Source organism: Scomber japonicus, chromosome 22 (assembly GCF_027409825.1).
Source record: "Scomber japonicus isolate fScoJap1 chromosome 22, fScoJap1.pri, whole genome shotgun sequence".
In the NCBI taxonomy this organism is placed as follows: domain Eukaryota; kingdom Metazoa; phylum Chordata; class Actinopteri; order Scombriformes; family Scombridae; genus Scomber; species Scomber japonicus.
Genome location: NC_070599.1, coordinates 11,063,582 through 11,088,625, shown reverse-complemented (window position 1 = coordinate 11,088,625; position 25,044 = coordinate 11,063,582). Strand labels below are relative to the sequence as shown.

General features: G+C 40.1%; 1 protein-coding gene across 3 annotated transcripts in view; it reads right to left on the bottom strand.

Moving 5' to 3' along the window:
- The window catches only part of LOC128384274 (ADAMTS-like protein 1), a 93,308-nt gene that overhangs the window by 43,080 nt on the left and 25,184 nt on the right, over positions 1 to 25,044 (bottom strand). For all 3 annotated transcript variants that reach the window (XM_053343821.1, XM_053343822.1, XM_053343823.1), the window contains exon 2: positions 15,526 to 15,642. In XM_053343821.1, the coding sequence (XP_053199796.1) occupies positions 15,526 to 15,642 (117 nt within the window). The remainder of the gene's footprint in view (positions 1 to 15,525; positions 15,643 to 25,044) is intronic.

Genomic DNA, 25,044 nt, shown 5'->3' with positions numbered 1-25,044 from the left:
GGAAAAGGGCACTGGGGAGATGATGACACAGGCAGATACTGAACGTGAAGAACAGCAGAGATGGAGCAGTGGAAAAATAGCACACACAGTGACTGAAATGAACCATACGCAGCTCCTTTTCATCTGTATTTCCTGCGTTTTCTCTCCATGAGCCTCTCTCTTTTTCAAACTGTCACTCCATCAAGTCGTCTTTTCTCTTTCCATCCCTCTTGTATAGAATTCACTGGATAGCGTTTCAACCGGGCCTGTCTAAACCCACTGAGCAGATCACAGATCTATATGGAAAAGAGCACTCACACGCATGCCATCCAGTCCTACTTTTCCAAAACCACTGGCATATCGAATACAGAGTGCTCACGAGTAGGTCAACAGGGAAATATGGCCCATGGGACATATATTATGGTGTTTCACCAAAGCCTCAAGATAAACATAATTTCAAAAAGACATGCCAATAGTTCCCTCAGAACTTCCCCTCAGACTCTTGCCTGTCTTTGAAGTGGAAAAAATAGGACAGGAAGCTGTTGTAGCAACGAAATGCTAAGTTTCACGAAACAAAGAATCCAAGAAATAGACCTCAAGCTAATGGCAAATGAAAATAGCTGACATCACTGGTGTGAATATAAAAGTGAAACAGCTAGAGGCAGCCTCACTGACAGCTGTACTTTATGTTTAGTATTTATTAGTAAATGGAAGCATGCTAACACTAAACTAAGGATGTGAATATGGTAAAAGATCAGCATTACCATTGCTTCACTGTCCTGTTGTTAACTTTTTTTCTTATTTTAGTTTGTTTTCAGTTTATTCAAATTAATCTTCTTTTTTTTACAGTTTACACTCTGTAAGACGTGTATATAGGAAACATTTTGCTAACATTTTCACTATGTCACTTAAAATGACAGCTTTTCAATGTTCTCACAGATTGTTTCTACTCCCCCCAAGAAGCCAAATCAACTATAGCATATTTAAAACTACTATTCAGTGAGTAGTTTTAGAATACAGCCTATAGTACATGACAGTCTTTAACAGGACATAAAACAAAATAAAACAAAAAGTCTGTTTTCCACATCTTAAAGTTTGTGGGTAGTGATTGTACAGGGAAATGTCAAATTATCTATCATATGAGATTACAGGATTTGTGCAATGATGAGAGGTTGCTGTTAGACACGGAAGGCTGTATCTGCACATCTGAGAGTATTGTGGGTAATGTGTTTGTGTGTGTAAGGATGAGAGTTAGAAAGACAGAGAGAGAGAAAAAAAGAATGAGAAAGAGATGCGAAACCGTGTGTGTGTGTGTGTGTGTCTGCGTGGAAGTGTGTAAGAACAAGACGGTGCATGTTTGCACGCCAAGTACTGTAATACATCAAATACACGATGAGAAAGGCCAGTTTATTTTGCAAAACTCACGCCTTGGGGTATGTTCCTTTTATAGTACTGTTGAAATGTGGAAATTACATCAAGTTTCTCTCTCACAGTTTACAAAACAAAAATCACCAGGCGCACGCTCACGAACAGAAACCTCATGTGTCCTCCTTTAAGGTTAGCATCAAGTCAAAGCGTGCCCAGGTGATGGAGAGTGAGAGGAAACATTTGGATGCATGACTGAAGAGTAACCGCACAGGAAAAGAGCTGCAATGGATCAATGCACCCCCCATCCCATCCCGCTCCCACATAAAAACCCCTCTACCCTGTTTTCCCTGGAGCTTTTGGGCTTACAGCTGTCTAAATATGCTACTGTAGTGAACTCCCTACTAGTGAGGTGTTTGTGCCTGTTACAGGCAAAAGCCCAGGCAGTAAAATTGAACAGGAGGTGAGAAGAGGAGAAAAGATGAGAGGAAAGACTTACACTTCTTTCTATCTTCAAGCTGCTAAATTCTGTCCCTGCCATTTGGACACAAAATGCCAATTGATACAAAGGAAAGACAACAAAAAGCAAGTGAGACTGTATTATATAATTGACATAAGGTACAGGGCTTACACATACAAATCCAGGTGAGTATGAGGAAAGCAATAGAGACAGAAAAAGTGAAAGACGGACAAAAAGAGCTATCTACCTCTAAGAGCAAAAAAAAAGCTTCAGGCATTTGATTACATCTTATTTACCTTCAAGGTGTTGCAGCCTTTGTAGCTCAAGAGTGGCATCTTGTGTGTGAGATATAGAACTACAAGTCATTTTGAGGCTCGTCTCGAAAAAAATATTCAACAAGTTTTAAAGATCATCTGATTGAAGTAGATTCTGTTAAATATATTCATCATCATCATCATAAACTACAGACAGGTAACACACAGGTTAGCCTTTCAAGCATCCAAACTGATTAAGTGTCAAGTCTGTTGTTGATTTTGACCTCTGACCTTTACAGAAAGATTGTTGAAGAGAAATTAAAAGAAGAGAGATGTTTCCTGCAGTGATCAATAAACTATTCATTGATGATTTGTTGCAGGATTCTGACTAAATCTTAGGGACATCTTGCCTCACTGCCCATCTCGGACACACACATACACACATGCGCACACATACACAGTCCATGGCAGACTGTAGTAGCAGCAGGACAAGCACTGACAAAGCTTAGTGTTTGGGGTGGTCTATGCTCTCTCAAGTGTGGCAGAGGTTTACATAAACCCATAGCTTTTGGCATCAGACACTAAATAAGTAGGTGTTAGATAGACAAAGCAGACAGGTACATACTGTATTCACACATTTTAAATCACTAGCATGTATAGACAAACACTTTTTCTTTGGCTTAGCTATCATCATCAAATTCTCGCAAACATAGACAAACAGCATCTGAAAAGAAAAGCAGCTAGCAGGGCCCCTGATTGAGTGCTTATGTGTGTGTTTGTGTATGTCTAAGTGTGTGTGCGTGCCAGACGGGAGCCGCAGGCTGAGCTCATCTAGTAGGGATTCAATCCGCGCCTCCCTCTAATTGGCCCTTCTATTGCCGCGTGCCACCATGCAATTGAGGGCAAACAGCGCCAGGCCTTAAAACCTTTTCCTCATCCCCGGACCTTTACCTCCCACCCATCACTCCATCATCTATGGCATCCCATTGAGAGATGAAGTAGAGGAGAAGCTCCTCGAATGTAAATTCATCCCCTATCATTATCCCTGTGAGGTCATTCACAGACTCAGTGGCTGTTGCTCCAGTCCAAAACTGATTGTGAGAAATGCCGTTCATTTGCTTGTGGTTCAACCTGTAAAACCCAAGGCGCCACAAATCATAACCCAACAGTGTACAGTACATTTTTAACTTAGAGGAAATAAGACTTAGCTTAATACTGCAGGGGTCAGTAGGAATGTGCTGAAAAAAGCATCCCTTCTCTTCTTTGTTCTTGATTCTTTTTTGCTACGTTTTTTCATGTCTGACTGAATAGAGATGCTTTCCGCACTATATTAATGATTTCTTCAGTGATCAAATGATTGATGGTTTTATATTGTTACCACAGATATTCCCACTTGGCTCCACTGGGATGCAAAGATTAATACCATAAATCACAGACAGACTATCTTTGCAGACACACAGTATAACAACACAATGCAGACGTTTCATCGGGGACAATGTAACACCAACCTGAGTTGTCTTTAGTCAACTAACACCCTGGCTCCCGGCCCGAGGCCTCCAGACAATGTTTTCATCGCGGGACCTTCATCGTGCGCTACGGGCCCATAAATCTGGAAGCTTCAATGCTCCGCTGGGTCGCCCTTTTATTGGGATTTGGGTCGGGATACAGAAGAAAAAAAAAATAAGGAAAAGTGATCCAGGAAGTTTGTTGTGGGAGGATGCATGTCCCTTCAAGCACCAGATGCTAGTTTGATATGGGCCTTATGGAACTGTATCCATCTCTTCTTCTCACTTATAAATTGCTCTCAAATTCCTATTATTTGAAGAAGGTATAATGAAAAAGAAAAACAAGCAAAATCATGGAGAATCTGAGCTCAAGGCCCAGAGCTTTACCAGCACAGAACAGAAAGCTTTTCAGAAAAAACACACACACACACACACACACACACATATACACACACATACACTTAAATCCTGATACTTAAAGATCTCTTTGGCATTGCATGTGGGCTTTGACTACTTTTGCTGTGCTTAACATATCAGCTTCTCCAAATTCAGTGTCCGGTACATGCATCTGGGAAGCATCACCGGAATTATTACCATGTTGCTGGATGAATAGAGAAGGCCCCCGCTTCTTTGGCGGTTTCTGCGTTCATGTTCAAATCAGGGAACGGGGGCCGTGCTCACAATCAGCCCAAGAGCATTTGTAAACCTCATGCATCAGAGGCGAGACCAATTAAACCGCAACCACATTCGACTTGTTGTACAATTGAGAGTGCATGATCTGTGGGAGACCACAAGCCCACGTCACATAAAACAAGACTCTGAGAAGTAAACCATCTCAGCTTATGTAAGCTGAGTCTGTGGAGGGGAAAAAGGTTTATAAAAAGGGCATATTGCTGATTAGGGGGCACTGAATATCCTTTAAAGACATATTACTCATCTGTGCTGAATGTCATTATAATACTGTTTGCCCTAATAATTTCCTGTGTATGTTGTATTTGTTTGGCAGAGGTCTCCCAATCATGCTAAAAAATGCTCTTAAGTATATAAATTCAGGTTATTAGCATTCAATCATATCTTTTTCTTAACCTTGCAAACAGGCCTTGATCTACTTTTGTGGTAGAAGAAACCAATATTTGGCAAAATTGTCAATTTAAGCAATGATAAGGTTAGGAAAACTTTGATGAATCAGCTGCAAATGCATCAGCGCATTATTTTTTTGTACTGTATATTTTAACAATTGTAAAATAAACACTCAATTACAAGTGATGGTGGACAATGTCAATATAGAAGTATATGGAAATAAATGTCTAGGTTTGATACTAGACCACAAAATCTGCTGGAAACCTTATACAAGATAGAGCATTGAAATACTATAAAAAAAATTTTTTTAAAAGATTGTCAAGAGGTATATGGATGAGGAAGGGTTGTTTTTACCATTTAAGTTTTATTTGATTGACAGCGGGTGAATATTTGGGTTCTACACAGTAAATTATAGTAGCGTAGTGTATATGAGTTAATGGATGAGTAGTCGAAAAATCACTAAGAATTAACAAGAGTACACTTCTTCCTTCTTTTCAAACATGCAATATTTAATTTGTGTTATTTATGAGACTTTGTTGTATAAGTTTATTTTATGTCTGTTATTCCTGCTTTATTCTGTTTTTTTATTTTTATGTGTTTGAAATAAAATTGATTAACTAACTAACAATATATATCACCATCTGTCTATATACTGTATATAGAACCGCACACTGATTTAAAACAGTCTCCTTAAAACTCTCTCAAGAATGCACAATTGGCAGATTTGGCAAGCATCACTGCTTTATGCCCTGCAGAGGATTACAGTGTGCGTGAGTGTGTGACAGAATGAAACTTCAGCTACAGCCTAAGAGATCCTTAAATTATGCTAATTTGATGTCAAAGGCTCACCTCCGTGTTGTATAAAGATTTGCTCTAAGTATGCCTTCTTGTGTTGCAAGCACTGTTCACTTTTCAGCTTGGAAGAGCGTCAGGGTTATTTTTCAATTTTGTGGTTTGTGAACAGATTACATTCTCTCCCAGGGCTCCCAGACAGCGAACACTGTCTGTGAATGTGTCTATGTGTGTGTGCGTGTGTGTGTGGGTGTGTGTGTGTATGTATGTATGTATGAGTGGCCCTGCAGTAGGTCTGGACACATACCACTTCATGGACTTGATTTTCTCATGTTTACGCTCAGAGTGCTTACACCAGTTTTCAGTGATGGGCTCTCAGCATGCACCACAGGGAGACCACCACGTTCTCACTGTGGACACCAGAACCTCCTTTCAATACGCTGTAAGTCCAGCGCAACCAGAGATGTCAAGTTAAGCACCAGCCTATAAGACTTTAAAATCCCTCAAGAATATACAACTTACACACAGACAAGCCCCACTGCTTTATGCCCTGCAGAAGAACTCATTTTATATTACATTTTAGAAACATAGCTTTTGCTGTCGTCCAAAACAAATAATATACGGAGTAATGTGCAGGATGTGTTATTGTTGTTGATAAATGTGAACAACAAAAAATATTAGGGCTGGGCCGATATGCTTTTGTGCCGATTCGATTCTCTAACCATTTTTGGGTCCCGATTCGATTTAAATTGCGATTCTGATTCAACAAGTATTGCGATTTTATATTTCAATTATTGTGATTTTCTTTCCTTAAACAAGAACAGGTTGAACCAAACACTTGATAATACATCATAAGTCATATCTAAAAAAAACAATACAAAATAAATAAATAAATAAAAATCCCCAGAAAAAAATCGCGATTAATATAAAAATCTATTTTTTTGGCCCAGCCCTAAAAAATCTAGATGTTGTTGGTCAAATGTTGAATGTAGACAATGAGATGTAAATTACAACAATAATTTATGTATTAAATCCATCATATAATAGTAACAATTCAGTGATGTAGACATATATGCATTCGAATCTGAAAGGATCCATTAAACTCACTATTAATGCATCCATCCATGTTGAAATCATAGAAATAAATCAAATAGCCTTGCGGTCAAAAACCCCTTTCTTATTATCTATGGATTTATCTCTGCAGCACCAAACAGGTAACAGGAAACCAGATAGCAGTCTTGTACACCTGCACTTTACACCAGGACACGTCCACTTTACGACGGGACAACCCACTCCCCTCCACTTTTATCTTGTGTGTTATTACAGTCACGGACAGTTTAGGGAACTCAAATTGCTATGGTTGCTCTTTGTGTGAGTGTAATTAAACTTCTTTACTGATTAAGCTCAGCAGAAAGCTCAGCATTCTTGTTGCCCTTTAGCTTCTCTTTTTATAAGTCACATTAACATTTATTCACCTAGAAAAAGGAAATATTTCTCTGTGTAATATGACTTCCTCTTTACTTCAGCTTCTGTGTGTCTTTTTTAGTTTTTAGATTTGTTTTCAATTTAAATGAATAAAATCATAATTCTAATCATATTACGTCAAACATGATTTTAACAATACAATTTGTCATAAAAAAACACTGATTTCCTTGGGACCTACTCAAATGGCCACCTGTTAGGCCCAGTAACTCACTATGAGCATTACTGCTAATTCTCAGATAAATAATATGATCATTGCAGAATTCCTGAGTCTACTGCACCCCTGTTTAGGATTGCTTCATCCCTCGCGTGGGAGACAGTCCCAGATTCTTGTGTGACTGTCCAGCCGCTTCCCATAGAAGAGCTCAGGGAAGCGCTTGTGTGCTGCTCTTTATCAAAGATGGGAAAGTTAACCAGATGTACAGTTGCTAGACCAGACACTCAGTCCTCACCCTTAAAGTCTTTTCACTTGTATAGCCAAAACATTCTGTCCCAAAACATTTCCAACACAGCATAAATCTTACCTTTGTGTGTTGTTGAGTGAATAATGGACTCATTGTTGCCCCTTGTGTCCAATAGGGGCAAAAAAAACTGCCACTACAAATGCAGTTTTCACATGCTGTTGTTGCAGTGGGTGTTTTCTACTCTAAGGCCTCAGGTGGCATTTACATGCAGGCCAGAATGAGGCAAAGAAGACACATTGCTACACCTCATGTTGTTAAAGTTGTTGTTAATGTTACAGTATAACTGGTGGCAGTGACAGTGAAAAACTATGTGCCATATTTCTGTCCATTTTAGGCACATTTTTAGTTATGTTTTCATTCCCAACTTTGCTTAAAAGGTATGTCACACAAGTTTGATAAAAGAGGCTTACTGAATCAACAAGTCTGCAAACTTTAATTTGCAACTCCCTCTTCCAGTAAACCACCAAGCAGTGCCCGATACAGCAGGCAAATATTACAGAAAGCAGAACAAGACATGGCTTTCTGAGTAGGAAAAACATGTATGTTTGCTCTGCTGCTATGCTGTACATGCCCAGCCACCACCAAACTGAACCATTAGATCCCACATTAAAGACAGGGATCTGTTTTGAGTTGCACCTTGCCCACCGGTTAACCTAAATTCTGCTCTGCATGGGTGGCAGGGATCCTTCAGCAGCAGGTAATTACTGCCGTACCTCAGGATAAGACTGTTGCTTACACTGAAGATTGGCTACTTATACTGCAGTCTGTCTGAGCCAAGTGCCCACTATGAACAACTCATACAGAAGCTTACATTGGAGTGCTACTGCGGTTATTAAAGTTATTTACTGCCACCCCGCAGTTAGTACGTTTATTTCAAGTCAAAAACCACAAGGTGGAAAAAAAACTTGAAAACAACTAGGCACATTTTTATTTCAGAGCAAACATCTCTCACAGCAAGAGTCCAAGAAATCTGGGTGGGGGTTCCCATCCAGAGTAAGAATTTGCTAGATTGAGATGTTATTGTTTGGCTGCAATTTCGTTGTTATTTGAAAACTGCAGCAAAATTGAATTTCTCTTACTACTCTCTTATCCAGCCAGAATTAAACCGCATTCATGGCAAAAGCCCTGAATGATCACTCCCACGCGCCACACACACATGCAGAACCAGACAACAAGAGGCTTAATAGTAACAATCGCCTCCACTTGGAGGCAATTAGCATGTGCAGTGCCAAAACCCAGAGCTAAGACATCCAAAAATTCCTGGATGAAACTTTTTGGCATCAACATATCCCCATTGTACAAGTGTGTCTCTGTTTGTGTCTGCGCATGCCTGTGCGAACGCATGCCGAACATGGAGTAGAATACAAACATCTGCAACAGGGAGTGCGACCTGAAATGTAAACAATTAGAAATCAATCACTCGCCCAGAAAATGTGTGCGTGCCTTCACACGCTCAGGAGCAGCAGATCCTGCTGAAGGTGAGGAGAGAAGAGTGTGAGGATGATGAGGGAGGGGGTTCTGCCCATTAATCAAAGACATAGTTTTGGATGCTGTGCATGTGCAAAATGACATGCGATAGTGTTGAATGCAGAGGCGCAAAAATCACAAACACATGTATTCCCATATTTCCTAGCACAGTATACGCACATGTCAGCATGCAAATACAAACAACTATGGGATTACATGAGGTTCTGCAGAAGGGAGTGTGCGTGCAACAGTAGCCAGCAAGAGACTACTACACTACTGGCTGCGTACATTCACACACACCCACATTTGTTATGTGGGTGTTGTGGTGAGGTCTTGTCCCTGGTGGTATTACCTCAGCAGCACCACTCCAGTACCCACAGTGCACTGATGTGAGACCACATCAAGCAGAGGGGAGATATTCTCTGCAGCACCGTGAGGGCCAAGGCTTTACTGAACACATATGTTGATGGAACAAACACAGGGGTGAGAGAAAGATCCTCAGTCCAAAGCCACGTGGCTTTACACCACATTCACCAGCACTCAGCACTTTCTTGAAGAGCGCTGGGACCAAGCCTCCAAACAGCGCTCGCATGTGCCAAACACCAGTCAGCGAGCCAAAGCGCACAAGTCAGGAAGGCAAATGTCTCCTAATTCACTGCACGCCTGCTTCTTCCTTTCTGTTTCTTGTTTTAAAACCGTACAATTCATGTCAACTGTAATGCAACTGTAATGTCTTGCAAACAACTCTCAGCAGCATCAGGGTATCTTTCAGATAGTTGGCAATGCAAAAACAAACACTGGCATCTATGGCTAACTGGCATCACAAAAGCAGTTATTAACTCGTCGCTTCACCCTGAGATTTTCCAATCCAACTACAGTTTGGTTGGCTTCGCATAGAGGCAGTGGTTCTAATAAACAGCCGAGTCAATCGCATGCAACGTGGGTAGATCCAAAGCCGCTGATTTCTCTAAAGAAAACAACTGTGATAGTGAATAAATATGAGCAAAAACAATGATTTCACAAGACATTGATAGGGACATATTGTGCTTTTTATTAACAGTGGGTGTATGAATGAATTCTAATGTGCTTCAAATGTGTCCATGACACAATACAAGTGGATATTTCCCTACTTCACTCCATGTTTTAGTGTGCCTGAATGTGCAGTAACTTATTGATATTTTATCATTAAAAAAGGTCATTAAAAAGTGGAAATCATTGATATCAGCACATTGTTTTTCCCCTTTTCATGATTTTCACTTCTTTATATCTGTGCACCAAAGTCCATGGGAAAGGTGATGACACAATTTTCAGCTTGTCTATATTTTTATATGTTTGTGTATGACATCTTGAACATAATCTGACATGCAAGCATATCTAAGTTAAAGGTACTGTTGAGTTTTTGAACACTAGTAGCACTATGGAGTCATGTTTTATGGGTGACTGGGGTTTTTTTGTATTGTGCATGCAATGAAGACATGCAATTCACATCCTGCCAATGGCTTCACACTAGTGTATTGATCTACAGTTGGTGGTGGTAACGTGCCACCAAATGTAGTAATGTACAAAGGCAGTGTGGAAGTCAGTCAGTAAACATGAGCGTAAACAAAGTACAATTTGAAATAGTCTTTTTGTTCATGTTTTATGAGGAAGAAAATTAACTTAATGCATTTGTTAGCACGACAATGCATTTTGCTGAAAAACACGGTACCTTTAAGCCTGTGAGGGGTATATACACTGACTAAAAGTGAGCTGGTATGACAACATGAAAAGCCCAGGAGGCTTTATCTTGGTGCGGTGTAACACCAGGAGGAACGGCACGTAGTGGAAAAAACTTCAGCCTAAACATCCTTGTCGACTGCCAAAACTAACATACCCATCCTTTTAATGAAGACAAATGAAGTGTTTAATTGTGCAAGACCGTTGCCCTTTCCACCTGGCGCGACATGCAAAACACAGCTGCCAAGGCAGTGCGCAGCTGAGCGATGGGCCTCTTCTCTGCAAGCTGCTGTTGCCTGGGCCACCGAGTGCACTCCCTGCTTGCCACCCCAACTGGCCCTTGGTCCCACTCGCCCAACCCCAATTACTCCGAACCATGACACCCTGCCAAAAGGTGGAACTGTCTCGGAAGGTTCTTTAAAAGGAGAAAAATTCCCCTGACTGTTGCTGCCTCAAGTGCAATTGAGCATGTAAAAACATTAAGGCTTGAATTGCTTGGCATGTGGTTAAATGAGAAAGACAATGGAGCAGAGAGAGAGGAGGACATCTAACGCATCATTAAGTAAAAAGATGAGAGACAGAAAAGGTGAGGAAAACAAAACAACAGTGGACGAGAACATAACCGCCATTCCACCAAACGTGCAAAGACAGGCAAATTGGAAGTGTCCTCACACTGGGCCTCAAGTCATTGCTGCAGAGTGGAGCACTAATGACTGTCATTACCAACCACTAGACTGTCTCACCCCATAATATCCTGACCGTTTTTGGTGTGGACAACACAGCATGTGACCCAGAGCGGCAATCAGTAAGGTGGTTTACTGAGCAAAGAAACTAAATATAAACACTCTGTCCTTCTGGAAGTCTCTACTGTTATACTTCTACATGAGTCGCGTACATTTCGTTTACTATATGATATACAGCATTTCATTTTTAGGTTTATAGGTAGAGATTAGATCTTAAGTTCAGTGATGCAACCAAGTAGTTAGGTAAAAGCTTCATCATATCTAAACTGCATTGATCAATACTTCTTATCTTAGAGATTATTTGATTGACCATGTGTCATGTGTAATACTTAGAAGTTGACAATACTTGTTCTCCATTATACTATCTTCAATTTTTCTCTCTCAATCACCCAGAGGTCGAGTAGTAGCCGCCACCTGTATATCTCTGTTAGAAGACCGACTTTGAAACTCCAGCTGCAGTGGATATGTTCTAAAACAGTTTACATCATTATTTAAATAAAATCTGACACTTAAACAAAGAGCATGTCACTATTTTAAAACATATTTTTACATGTTGCAGGTCTCAAAACTGCAGCAAATCAAAACTAAACATGCTGGAAAAATTCATTCATGGCCAAACAATGAGAGGGAAGAGTTGTACGTAGCTAGATTTATGACCAGCTTTTCTGTTTACCTTCACAGTCTTACTCATTCAGTCATGTTACAGAGAGGAAAAAAAGACTTTCTCAGATGCGGCTGCCAACATTTCAGCCATCAGACCCCCCGCACACTCTGATGCAGGAACCTAATACTTAATATTTGTTTATGAATGCTGGTGAAGCTCTACAGGGCATGCTTGCCATCACATAATAAATATTGGTTAATTTACAAAGGTATGTTAGGCCTTAGCTATATAAGACAGCTCTATTCCATCGAAGTAGCTCGTGGTGAGGCTGCCAGGAAAAACACTTTCCTTCAGAGAGAACAATTCATCTGTGCCCCTCTTGGGGGACGGGGTAAAGGGTGCTGGGGAGGTCAGTTTTATTGCCCACCAACCGACCCTGGCACATACTCATGAAAGTTAAACAAGAGAAAGCGAATACACTTTGGAGTCTGAGATCCGCCTCCTGGGTCGCTTGCTAATTAAGCTGCGTTTGTCTTGGCTTTGAATCAAGCTTAATATTGAACCAAGATCCAACATAGAACAGCGCTACAGGCGAGTTGAGACCGAAATCGACTGAATGCTGAAAGGAATCACAAGTGCGGCTCCTGGGAGTCTGCAGGCTCCTTGTTTGAAGGCATGTAAGAATGATGCATGTAGCAAAAGAAAGCCTCGGTGATATTCAATTAAAACGAAAAAGTCCTGTCATTCAGATGAATGTGAGATAATAGTAATAATTCAGTTCTGACCCTGAATATCTTAAAAAAAAAAAAAAATCATCCTCGATACTGTCAGTACCCTTCATCTTTTCTGTATCATGGCACCAGATTTTAAAAAGGTTAAAGAACAGCTTTCTCTCATGCTTCTGTCCAATAGAGGCAGAAGGGAAACTTAAGGCCCAAAGTGTAATAAATTTACTGTACTAACTCATTAAATAACCATGATATGTTATCAGAGGTTAAGTAAACATGCTAAGTTGAAATACTGGCTTTCCTGGCTATAATACCGCAGTCAGTATGTTCTCATTTAAAATTTCCATTTTGGTACAGAACGTCTGTTTTTGTTTTGGCCTGTCTGATTCAGCCCACTGCCCATTCAACCTGATCATGGTGCTGGCACATCATTTTTACATATTACGTGCCACTACCACGTCATGTTAAGAGGTTGTGGTCATTTCACGTATTTCTGTGAGATCTGGTTGACGCCCGTTTCGACACCCCAGGTTGTCAGACATGAAACATTGGCACACAAACACAGCGTGCTGCAGCCATGGAAGCAAGTAAACAAACTGGATCAACTGAGATAGATTCCACCCGGCCTAAAAATCCATGTGAGCTTTGAGTCTAGGGAGGACAGGGGGAAGCAACTCCTTCCAATATTCTGCAGTACCCATTTTAAATGCTTGCTGACAGAGTTACACATTTCTCCTCCTCACAAAAGTGATTACAACTATTCCAAGGTTCAAATGAAATGGTATACCTTTTTAAATGGTAAATATTTCAGCCAATAGCGTGGTTTATTTAAAAAATGTAAAAAAAAAAAAAAAAAACCCAGATATTTATTTTCTTTTTGGATTAAATAATTGATCATGAAATATAGAACTAGTTCCAGGAAGCAAGCTCAGCATAAAGACAGGAAGCAGAGAAGATGCTCATGCTCTGGTTGCAATACTCAATACTTGACTGATTTGTCTACAGGACTGCAGATTCACTTCAGCTGGCCATTGTCTGAAACATTCCTCTCCTTAAAGTCACAACTTTTTACAATAAAAAAATGAAATGGCACATGGTGTGAATTAGTAAGCTTCAGAGTTGTTGCATGGCAGATTTTCAGAGTGAGAAATGGCCCGTTTGTAGCGTTTATGCTAAGCTAACTGCCTCTTGGCTCAATATTATATTTGGAAAACGAACATTTTTTTAAATCTATATCTCAGAAAGAAAGTGACTGCTGAAATTAAATATTGAACCATTTCTCTAATTAATAAGTTGTATCACTACCAAGGCACCTTATTTGCACCTGTGTGTTGATGGCAATAATGATGTAACCAATATCATTCTAATAAAACTCAAGAAGAGCAACTGAGGCTTGGATGGCATTAATACAGTACGTAGGAGTGGATATAAATACCCTATTTTGTGATGTTTGGTTTGAAAATGACTCGCTGATGCAAATTCAAAAATGTGTTGAGGTCAGTGTATCATAAATCACATTGCTGCTCGGTTACAATATAAAAACCAAATGCTGTAAAGATAGCTGTTTGTGGTTTCTAACTGCAGTACTGTGAGTATGTACCATGGTATTTAAATTCCTCATTTCTAATGGACTTTTTAAATGGTTTTTCCATTAAGTCTGCCTCTGGGATATAACAACATGTAAAAAACAGAGAAAAATCTAATATACTGTCAAATATAATATAGGTAGTTAACATAATTATTACACTAAATAAGAAAGAAAGTGGGAACAGAATGATCTCTGACCCTATCTTAAAACTAAAAATGACCTCTGCCTGTCACTGATCTGTGTGGCTATCATGCACATGAGAATGTTAAAATAAGCCCACATAATCCTGCTTTTAAGTGTGATGGTGAGTTCAAGCAGATATGTTGTTTCAAAAGAAATGTCACTATATTTGATCAGTGTTCAAAGAGTGTGGAAAGCTGCTCAATATTCTATATGTTAAGGTCAAAGGGTCATTTACTCAAGCGTGGAAGCTTTTGAGATGTGTGTAAGTGGGACTTTTCACCTTTCACCTGACTGAGGAGGTCATACACGCACACATAAATCATCACTCAAACATGTGTATGATCAAGTCAATTATGTAATGTCCTAAAAGCAAACAGAAAAGTGCAACATTAACATTCACCTCAAGATTGATTCCTGTTAGAGATAACGTAATACCGCTCAAACACCTTTGATCAATTTTAAAAGATTCCTCTCACATTGCACCGGGACCAATCCCATCACAAAGGAATGATGAGATAGGCGAGCTAGACGTCAGTTTCTGTGACAACAGCAGCTCACCCCTCCCTCCCACCAATTAGATAAAACATCTGGGTGAGAGATTGGCTTAAGAAAACTGCTGCGGCCAGGACAAATGTCTCATCAAAGGTGATGACAGAGTGGGAGTAATGTGATGCAAAAACGCCACCCCACCCTAGAACATGAAACGTGTGTGCATGTGTGTGTGTGTATATGTGTGTGTGTGTATGTTAGTGTGAGCGCTAAAGTATGTGTTTGCAAGGGCTGCCCTGTTTCACATCAAGCTGGGTCAACCTACAGTCAGATTACACCTCCACTCCCAGTGTCCCACGATCATCATTCACTTGAATTCATTACTGAGGTGTAATATGGCTGATTTTTCACTCCTCTGGTGTGGCGTGTTACGTAAACACACGGCAACAGATTTATTGGCTGATTTTGTTTTTATCTGACATCTCCATTTATTTTTTATGACATGACGTTATAAAGAAAAGAAAGGTCTAAAAACGTTTAGGTCTAAAACTGGAAAGCAGACTGGTGGAATTCAGCACTGTGATAATTAACGTAAATAACACTGTTTTCTGAAAAAGGGTACTCACTGGGTCTTCTGGTTTTTGGCTGCTGTCATGAAGGGGCTCTTCAGGGAGGTGGTCTCGTCGAATTAGAGTGAACTCTCTGATGAACACTGCGTCTCCATCATTGGCCCACACTGCAACCTGAAACACAAAGATTCAGTCATGAGCGTCCTGTAGCATCCATACACCTTACCTTTCTGGCATAGGATTAAAAAAGCCTGCACCTGACAATTACTGTATCTTTTTGGAAACAGACAATCCACCAACCATGCCCTCTTAATGCAGTAATTACCCAGGTCTGTGGTGGTGTGAACATCTCTCTAAAGCTCTCCTCACATTAACTACTCAGGTCACTTTGGTTTAAGCATATTAAATATACAATGAGGAAGAGCACAGAGCCATGTTTAAATTCATGATATTATGAAAATCTAAAGAAGTTGCTGAAACCCTGAATGCTTTCATGCCAGATGAACATGTTGTGCATAACTAATTTCTAGACCTTTTTAAATGTGTTTTACATTTATTTCAGTATCTTGCAAGTGCTAACAAAACAAGGCATTTTTGAGTCTTTGACATTGTAACTGTATTTGAACAGCACCTGACTGAAATATTCTATTTTCCTCATACCTTTAGTTTTTCCATAAATTTGGCAATAGCCATGTTATTGACTGTTAACAATTATTTCTGTGGATGAATGATGGGTCTCTTGTCTGGCTATACATGTCATGACAATACCCATACATTTTGTGAAAATGGTTTCCTAAAGATTCTTTTTTATGGGATTAAATAAAGAGACGGAAAGAACCACTATACAGAGCACAGTAATGCAATAACCTCTTTATTGTGTTCTCACCAGATTTATCTATTTTTTTTTCACGACTTTACACCAGAACAACAATGATTGTGGAAAATGTAAAGTAAATGGTAGTAAAAACGTCTGTTTCTGTTTGCAGTCACTTACTGAGTACATTGTGTTTTTTTCTTTTGGTTTGTGTTCTCAACCACACGTTCCTCTTGATGAGGGGAATCATGGAGGGATCTGGAATTCTCAGTGCAAGAGATCTGATATCAGAAGACGTAGTAACCCATCTCTTCAGGGAGATGGGTGGGGGGTGAGGGGCATCTTGGATAGGGCCCATTAGCAACACAGCAGGGCCCGCATTCTCAAGGATGCACAGAGCGCGGGCCTTCAGCTGCTCTCCGTGGGTCATAAACACCCAGTAATGACCCGGTCAACTGCCTGCCTCCTGGGCCTGTGCCAAGTCAGAGCAAAGCAGAGCAGGGGATGTGGGTTTGGGGTACTTGAGGTTCTTCACATTGTAGGGGGTTGAAGATTTTTAGTTGTGGGGCAAAAAAAAAAAAAGTGCTGCTAAGCAACTGCTGCAAAACTCACACCAGCTTTCTGTGGGAAAGAGCCACAGAGTGGACTCTTAAATAAGACAAATCAAATCTGGTCTAAAGCCCTACACTCAGCGCTGCTTAGCTGCAGTCACTTATACAGTGGAGGCATTTGTAACAACACATAAGTCACTGCAGTAAAATGTGGGCATCAGCCTCCTCGGATGACCAACATCATGATGTAAAGGCACATTTTTGTTGGGTATGGATCTGCACATGGGGCAGCTGTTGGGCTACAACATAACATTTTGGTTTATGTATTTTCTCAAAGAAGAATAAAAGATACAAATTTTAATCCACACTTATTATTAATAGCTGATTGCAAAGTGGTTCTATATGCGTGAGTCTACAAGTCATAAAGGAGGTGAATGAGTGCAAAAACTCATCTTACACCTGTGAGAAACTGGCAAAATACATTGCCTGCAGCAATTTCACATTTCTTACATTGTCTCAACAGTTTAAGGGCCCCCAAAAATTATATCCCAAAGTATGCATGCATTTAGCATGGGAAAGCAAATGACTGATATGAGAAACCTTTATCAAAATACAGCTTACTATCGCATGTCTGAATAGAACATGAGATCTCTGCTGACGAGCCTAATGTTGCACTGAAGCGTGTCCTCTCTGCCACCAACGCTGAGAAATAAAATGTTGCACAACCACAAGGCAGGGGTAAAGCGAACATAAGTCAAGCATACGGACATTAATAGAAGCTTTGCTGATGTGTGTGTGTGTGTGTGTGTGTGTGTATATGTCAGCTAAGATGTGCTGAAAACCACTTAAGTGACCAGATGTCCTTGCTCAAGGCTAAATGGGGGCCCAGCTAAGATGGAAATGCTGATTGTGTCTTTCTCAACAGATTTTTCGCCGCCCGTCCTCCCAAATTATTTTTTCACACACTTCTAGTGTCTTAACACCAGACAAATCTGACAACCATTTTCTTGTCATTTTGAAGTTTGCATCCATCTTCCTTAAAGACGTGGGATATGCTGGAACCAGACTCAGCTACAGGCTAATGGTGCATGACAGTTAAACTCTCCCTTACTGGAGTCTTAAAAGAGGAATCTATCAAACTTGGTTTCCTTAAGAAAACAAGCTGACTGTTCAGTGCCAACGTCAAGCATTGTGCACACCCCCAAAGAATTACATTATTAGGAACTGACATGGGACTCAATAATTCCAGGTATTGGGTTATGCTATCATATAAGGAAAGGGTTGGAGGGCACTGGCAACATCTTTTATTTGCAATTCCTTGTTTCGTGCTTCTCAGCTCATTGCTTTAGTTTTGGTTTATTTTTACTACTTTCATGAACTTAATTTCCTGGCAAAGCAGGTGGTTGTTTTCAACAAAAAAACACTGATTAAGTCACTGTATGCAACTTGCTAATTAACAAACAGCAGATAAAGTTAGCGACTTGGTGGTGAACAGAGTGGAGCATTTAGCAGCTAAATAGCCTACTAATTGCTAACATGTTACCCAAAAAAACTATTTAAGTTAGCATGTCAATGCTGTGTTTAAAAATTGTTGCGCTGCCCCCAAGTGGCCAAAAATGAGAGCAGTTTTATACCAAATGTTTTGAGTTGTCATAATTTAAATCATAAAAGTGCTCAGGTGCCAGGAGTGGATACAAATAAATACTTTGGCAATAAAAAGTCTACAGATTAACTCAGATATTTCCTCATTATCATTATTTTATTTTATTTTTTAACTGGGTGGTATTAATGTTACAACAACTGATTTGCATCATGTGAACATAATTATTCAGACAAATGTTTGTTATTTAGTTATCTTATTTGAAATGTTAGAGGGTTTCATCACACCATGAAGTCTCTTTCCTCTATGATAATGAGTGTGTTTTGTACAAGCATGCACTAACTCAGGCGATGCTTGAGTTTATTTGAAATGAACACGACAAAGGTTAAGAAAACACACACTCATGGTTCAACAGAGCCCCATAATTGAAAGAACCAACTCCAACAGACATCCCAGTCTCCAAAACTACACATGTGAGGCTCAAATCATGAGGGTGTATGTTTGTGTCAATGTGACAAAGGGCAAGGGTTAAAGTATAGCAGTGAACCAAGCCAGTGATTCATTAACCTCCGAAAAGAGTTAGATTTCAAAGAGCACGTCTCAACCAGGGCAGAGGAGAGGAAGTGAACTTAGGGGCAAGTCGGGTCTTCAAAAGCACATAATCAACAGTAATAACACCAACCTGATATTATAATTGAGCTTTCCTATAACGTGGTGCCAGCTTCTACTGTTTGGGTGGAAACTGTGAAAAGCGAGTGACTTTTACCATTCTACAGTAGACCAAAACCTAGACTTATGTTTCGTGCACTGCTGCCTTTGATTAATAAGATTCCGTCCAATGTTTAAATAAGGACACCCCTTTTTCAAGACTGGCTCCTGTCTAAATGAAACCTAAGAGGAAAAGATATTTTTGCTAATCCACTTTCAAGGGGATTTATGTGAGCTTTCACTTAACACATTTTGGAAGAGGAAACATTGTGGCGTTCTTTTCCTCTCCCTCACTGTTCCTCTTTTCATAAGCTTGGAAAAAGGGGCCTTTTTTCTTATCGGAGGGCTTCCACCATATCCGTTACTGGCCCCCACATATCGATCCGTGAGAGGATTTTTCCGCTTACCATGAAGAAACTACGGGATTATGATGCGCTTATCTTAATATTTTCTCATTACAGACTAAAGCCTTCGCTACTCCAGGATATTATGACTGATAAAGGTAAGAGTCATAAAGGCCATGACAGAGTCTTGGCATGCCTTTGGCAACAAGACACCCTTCTGCATAAACGAGGAAAAAAACACTTCTGGTTACAATTTTCACTTCACCCGTTCACACAGGATACCTGTACTGCACCAGCTCATGACTAAACTCTCTGGGAAACTTAAACAAAAACTGAGACACCATTTTCATCACATTCTCTGATTCCTGATGGATTATTTAGTTATCTTAACATTCCTCCTCAAACAGACTTTGAAGATGTACCTTCTTCCTAGCAACTCTGCCAGATTCCTCTCAACTTGATTTACTGATCTCTGTCTCCCAAGTGCAGGCTGTCCTGCGAGTATGAGGAGAAGAGTGGCAAGAAGCTTAACTTGTCTCCATTGCTGCCCTTCTCAACTCCCACCACTACTCATCTTGAAGAGCATGAGGAATGAGAAGCCTCTGGTGGGGCGGGATCTACCTTTGATGATGAAAATGAAAAATTTTCCTGGCGCTGTCATCAGATCCCCTTGCATTCACGCTCTGTTACTCCCATGTTTTAATGTCTTCCTAATGATGCATGAGCACTTCTTTGACACGGCCCTTCAAAGTCCCAAAGACACAGCATTTTCAGAGCATTCTGCTTGTTCAATTTGATGTATTTGCCATTGAAACAGGATACTGGTACAGAATATAATGCAGGAAACTGAATGGTCGAGAAAGTCAGATTTAATTGATGGGGGAGGGGCTTTGTTCAAAAACGTTTTATGGGAAGATTGACTGGATTGACACACGATACTGATGGTAAAGCAATGAATGGTCAAATTAACAGTTAACCTGTGCTGAATTTGTTTCTTTCTACAGCCATACTCCTTTGAGTTTATCGCTAACATAAGCATGCTAACGTCAAATGCAACTCAAAATGCTGCAACTAGCAATGGTAGATTGAACTTCAATTGATGAGGTGACCAAAATCAACTCCATATGAATTCAAATGTTGCTCTGTACCTGCTGGATGTTTAAATATGCAACTGTTAGCTAACACGTTCACTATAACAACCTTTTAAAAGTGGTTGCGAGTTAGTGTTATGTTTACGGCTTGTGCTGCACCCAGTCGGACGGAAAAACTAAGGTTTTACTAGCCTATTTCAGCTTTGGATTACAGTCAGGATACACCCTGAGCAGGAAGACGCTCTATGACAGAGCTAAGACAAGTGTATTGCCTTTGGACTTACTTCCTCACATAAAGATAAACAACAGACTTATGTTGAACCTCTTTGGGCTCTGCTTTCTCATTTCAACATGGGCTCCAACAGTGAGGCAAAGAACTCATAGAGCACCTCTCTAATAGTCCAATGCATTACGTCTTTCCTCTGTTTACCAGTTCATATTGTGCAGTTTGGTCCTCTACATTGCAACATGTCTGCAAACTGTTGTGAGTGACTCTGTCCAAAGAAGGTTATCCATTTAGCTATAAACAGGAGAAGACTACGTGACAGGCTACGTGACCATATGTGATTTTTTCATTTAGAGTCGTTATCGAACAGGATCATACAGACGTCAGAGAGATAATGTGAGGAAACGCAACTCTATTGGGCCCTTGAGATCTCGTAAACTTGAGACAGTGGGGATAAAAGGGATGATGGTGTCAACAGCCTCAGTAAACACAAGACTTTGACCGTTGCGCACTTGGCTTGGCAGCAGAGTTTCTTCACTCTGCTCAACGTATGACAGGCTGCACACTACTGTAAAAGAGCAGACACAAGCAAGAGCAGATTCGGATACGACGGGTTTGCTCCTGCTCTTCAATCACCATGGCAGTGGACTCAATCCTTCCACCTGAACATCACAGCGTCCCATCTGTCCAGCTGAGATGCACGAAAGGTGACGAAGCCCACAAATACCTAAGTGTGAGGAAGAGGAGCTCCAAAGACTTTTATCTTCCAGAGATGGCCTTTATGAGATGCAGGATGCACATAAGGAGAATGATAATGGACAAAAAACAAACAAACACCCTGGGGAATGTTGTTGCCTGCGTCTTAAAGATAGCAAATGAGAAGAAAGAGGTGAGAGTTCCTTGTTCACACTGATTTTTGTTTGTAACAGAAATGGCTGCAAAAGTCAAATAAATTCAGGTACCTACTGTTTTACAAAATACTTGTGCTATTAATGTTTGCAAATTTTCTAAATTTTACTTTTACACTGTGCAGAATGTATCCATTAATACTGATTCTTGGGTTGGAAGAAATATAAAATCCAAAAGGACTATAAAATCCCTTTTTATTGTAATGTGCCCAAATCAAACAAAGCAGTTAAAAGAATTTCAGTAATTCTAAATTTGCAGACTCTAAACATTTACAGAAAAGTAGGAGGTTTTGATTATGGAGGATATGTTGCAATACTACTCCAATACTACTCTATCAAAGCAGAGCAATAAAAATTTCATGTGGCCACTTATCAGTGCTGAGTTAGTAAAACGCACTTGAAGACGCAAGCAAGTCATGTCTCCAACGTAAGCAAGTGACGTACAGCAACTCATGGCTGGACTTCATCCTGCCACATGCTATAACATCAAACTCTGAAAAGGGTGTGTTTGTGCTGACTGTTTATCTTTTATCTTCCTTTAGGTGTGTCTGTCATCACCGGAGAGGAAGCAGTCAGCAAAACATCGACACCCTACAGACCTGACAGTGACTGTCTGTCATTAATACTGCCAGTGTGACCACATCACTGAAAATGTAAATGAAGCCACTTTGTCAGGCTTTGTAAATATGTATAATAGTTTTTGCCGAAACATATTTAATAAATATATTTTTTGTATCCATGAGTGATGTGAACCTTTTCATTGACATTTGTGAAGATAACACAGCATGGTCCAAACACAGGATTGTAAGTAGTTGTTGAATCCCTAAACAGTAATAATGGAAACATCTGGCTCTTTTATGGCTGTTAAATGCTCCATTATGTTCACTAGCTAGTCACTAACTTTATCTGCTGTTTAGTGATCATGTAACCTACAGTGTGGTAGTGGTAAGGTAGCCTACAGTGCTATTATAAAGATTTTCTCACAGAAAACAGCTGCCTGCTGTGGGTGGAAACTAATTTGATGAGAGTGGTGAGAGTGAATCTAAGTGGTAAAGTTGCAGGCTGAAAAACTGCAGAGGGTTTGCTACTAAAAGCGACAGTGTTCAGATTACGCTCAGTCACTTGATCCAGTATTCATATAAAAATATTCATTACAGCAGCTTTAAAAAGAACAAGCAAAAATAAGATAATGTATCTGAGAGCTGACTGCCTTACTGTCCAGGCTGAGTCACATGGTTTCTCTGCAGAATGCAACAGGATAACTCATCTAAAGAGGTTATCATCGATCATTTTATACCATAGTTGTCACCAGCCATTTTTCTTCTACTGTCCTCTGGCTTTTGCGAGAATCCCTTCTGACCGCAAAATATCAGCCTGCAATACAAACAGAGACCAAATACTGTAATGCTAACACCGGCTGTGCCCTTACAATAAATCACAGTTCTTCACTCCTGAGCTGACCACAAACTTACTGCAACTTGAGTGCTTGACCGGTACAAGTGTGCAACATTAGCAAGTAACTTATTTCCTGCTAAGTAGACAAGTTAATCCACCTGCTGACCACACACAAGACTTATCATGAAGTTTATACTTTAGAGGGGAGCTAATAATGTTGCAGGATACCCCCCAAAAGCCAACATATCCCAGCTTACAATACAGATGGAGCTATGAAATCCAGCACTGAGGCCTTTGTATCCCATTAGCCAGCGGGGAGACATCTCAATATAAAAATAGCTTTAGCGCTAACATTAATCTCTACACCAGACGTGGTGCGGTTTTCCCGCTCAGGTAACGACTGCTATTATATTTAATGTGGAGGTTTTTAATGAGGCACTCAAAAGAGCTCTGACAGCTTGGAGAACAGCATGCAAGCACTGTGACAACGCCAGTACCAGAACATACTGCAAAACCACAAAATCAAAAGTGTATTTTCTTAATAGGATAGATATACCACAGCCACTGTGCTTCATTGATTCTCCATGCTTTTCCCATTGTGGTAGTTATGTGACTGAAATCCTTGATTGGAAAGTTAAATCCTTCTTTTGTGTAGCAGCACAATGGTAAAGATGTGAAACAGAAAGTTTTCCAGACTACAAAGTCCTACTTTAGGCCCTTTTTATCTGGTGAAAGGAGAGAAACAAGCAAGCAGAAAATGTCATTCTAAATTTGAGATGTTGCTAGATTTGTGCTCCTGTCAAAACAACTTAAAACAGGCTTTCTAAAAATTTGGTTCTGACAGTGTATCCCAGCAGCAGGAAACACACATGGGTTCCCATAGTGATGTCAGTGAGGGCAGAGTTATGGAGCAGTGGAGAGAAGACCACATCCGGTCCCATCACATGTCATTTCCTTAAACATGCCAGCTTTTCCTGCAGAAGTTTCTATACAAAGCACAGAGGGGATTAATAGCGTGATTTGAGTGTTCAACCAAATGCTGTTTAAATGAAGTGCAATTGTTGGGATGATACAGAGCAATAGCTGAGAGCACATGAGATACAAGTCTGTAATGTTGCTTAAACTTTCAAATAAAATAAATAGAATGATGTAGATGTAGGTAGATGTAGTAGTTTATCACGATTAAATAAAAGAAGTGAAAAGCACTGACATGGATTTGGGTCATAAATCACCAAATTCTTTTCAATATTCTGCTGTCGTCTAGCTTTGTTGGTCCAAGCTCTCTTTCCAACAAGTGAAACAAGAAGAAGCAGCTGGGAGACTTCGGCTGCATTCAGCTTTGACATAATAGCCCTGCTTTAAGAAATCCACCCAGTTTGCATCTTCCATCACACCCACTTAAAGACAAAAAAGCCACTTGTTTTCCCTACTACTGCCTCTGCCCATGACGGATGGCCTTGGCTCTTTGTTATAGCTGATTCCAGCATGTAACGCAGGCGGGGAAGTTATGTAAGAGAGTGAAACTTAAGCAAGCAGGAGTGGACAATCATGACCAAATCACGTTTTCACTGGAGGAGACAGAGTTAGCTTCCCAAAATCAATCAAAAGCAGATTGACTAAATCCATGATTTAGAGTCATTTCCAACCAAGAGCAGCTTCTAAAAAGGTTATTAATTACAATCTGGGGGCAGGGATAGGCGGTTCCAAGAAAACATCTGAGTAGGAATACAAGCACATGATCATCTGTGGACATTTGAGCAGAATAAATTAATCAGGAAAATGAATATTCAATTTGCTGCACTGGGGCAACAAGTTAAAATTACACACATGTATAATATTACATCTAGTGTGATAAATGCAAAAAGGCAATTTTAGGTCTTATTTACTCAGGGAAAATCTCACCTGTCAAAGCTAGTGTATCTATGAAATGTAACTGGAG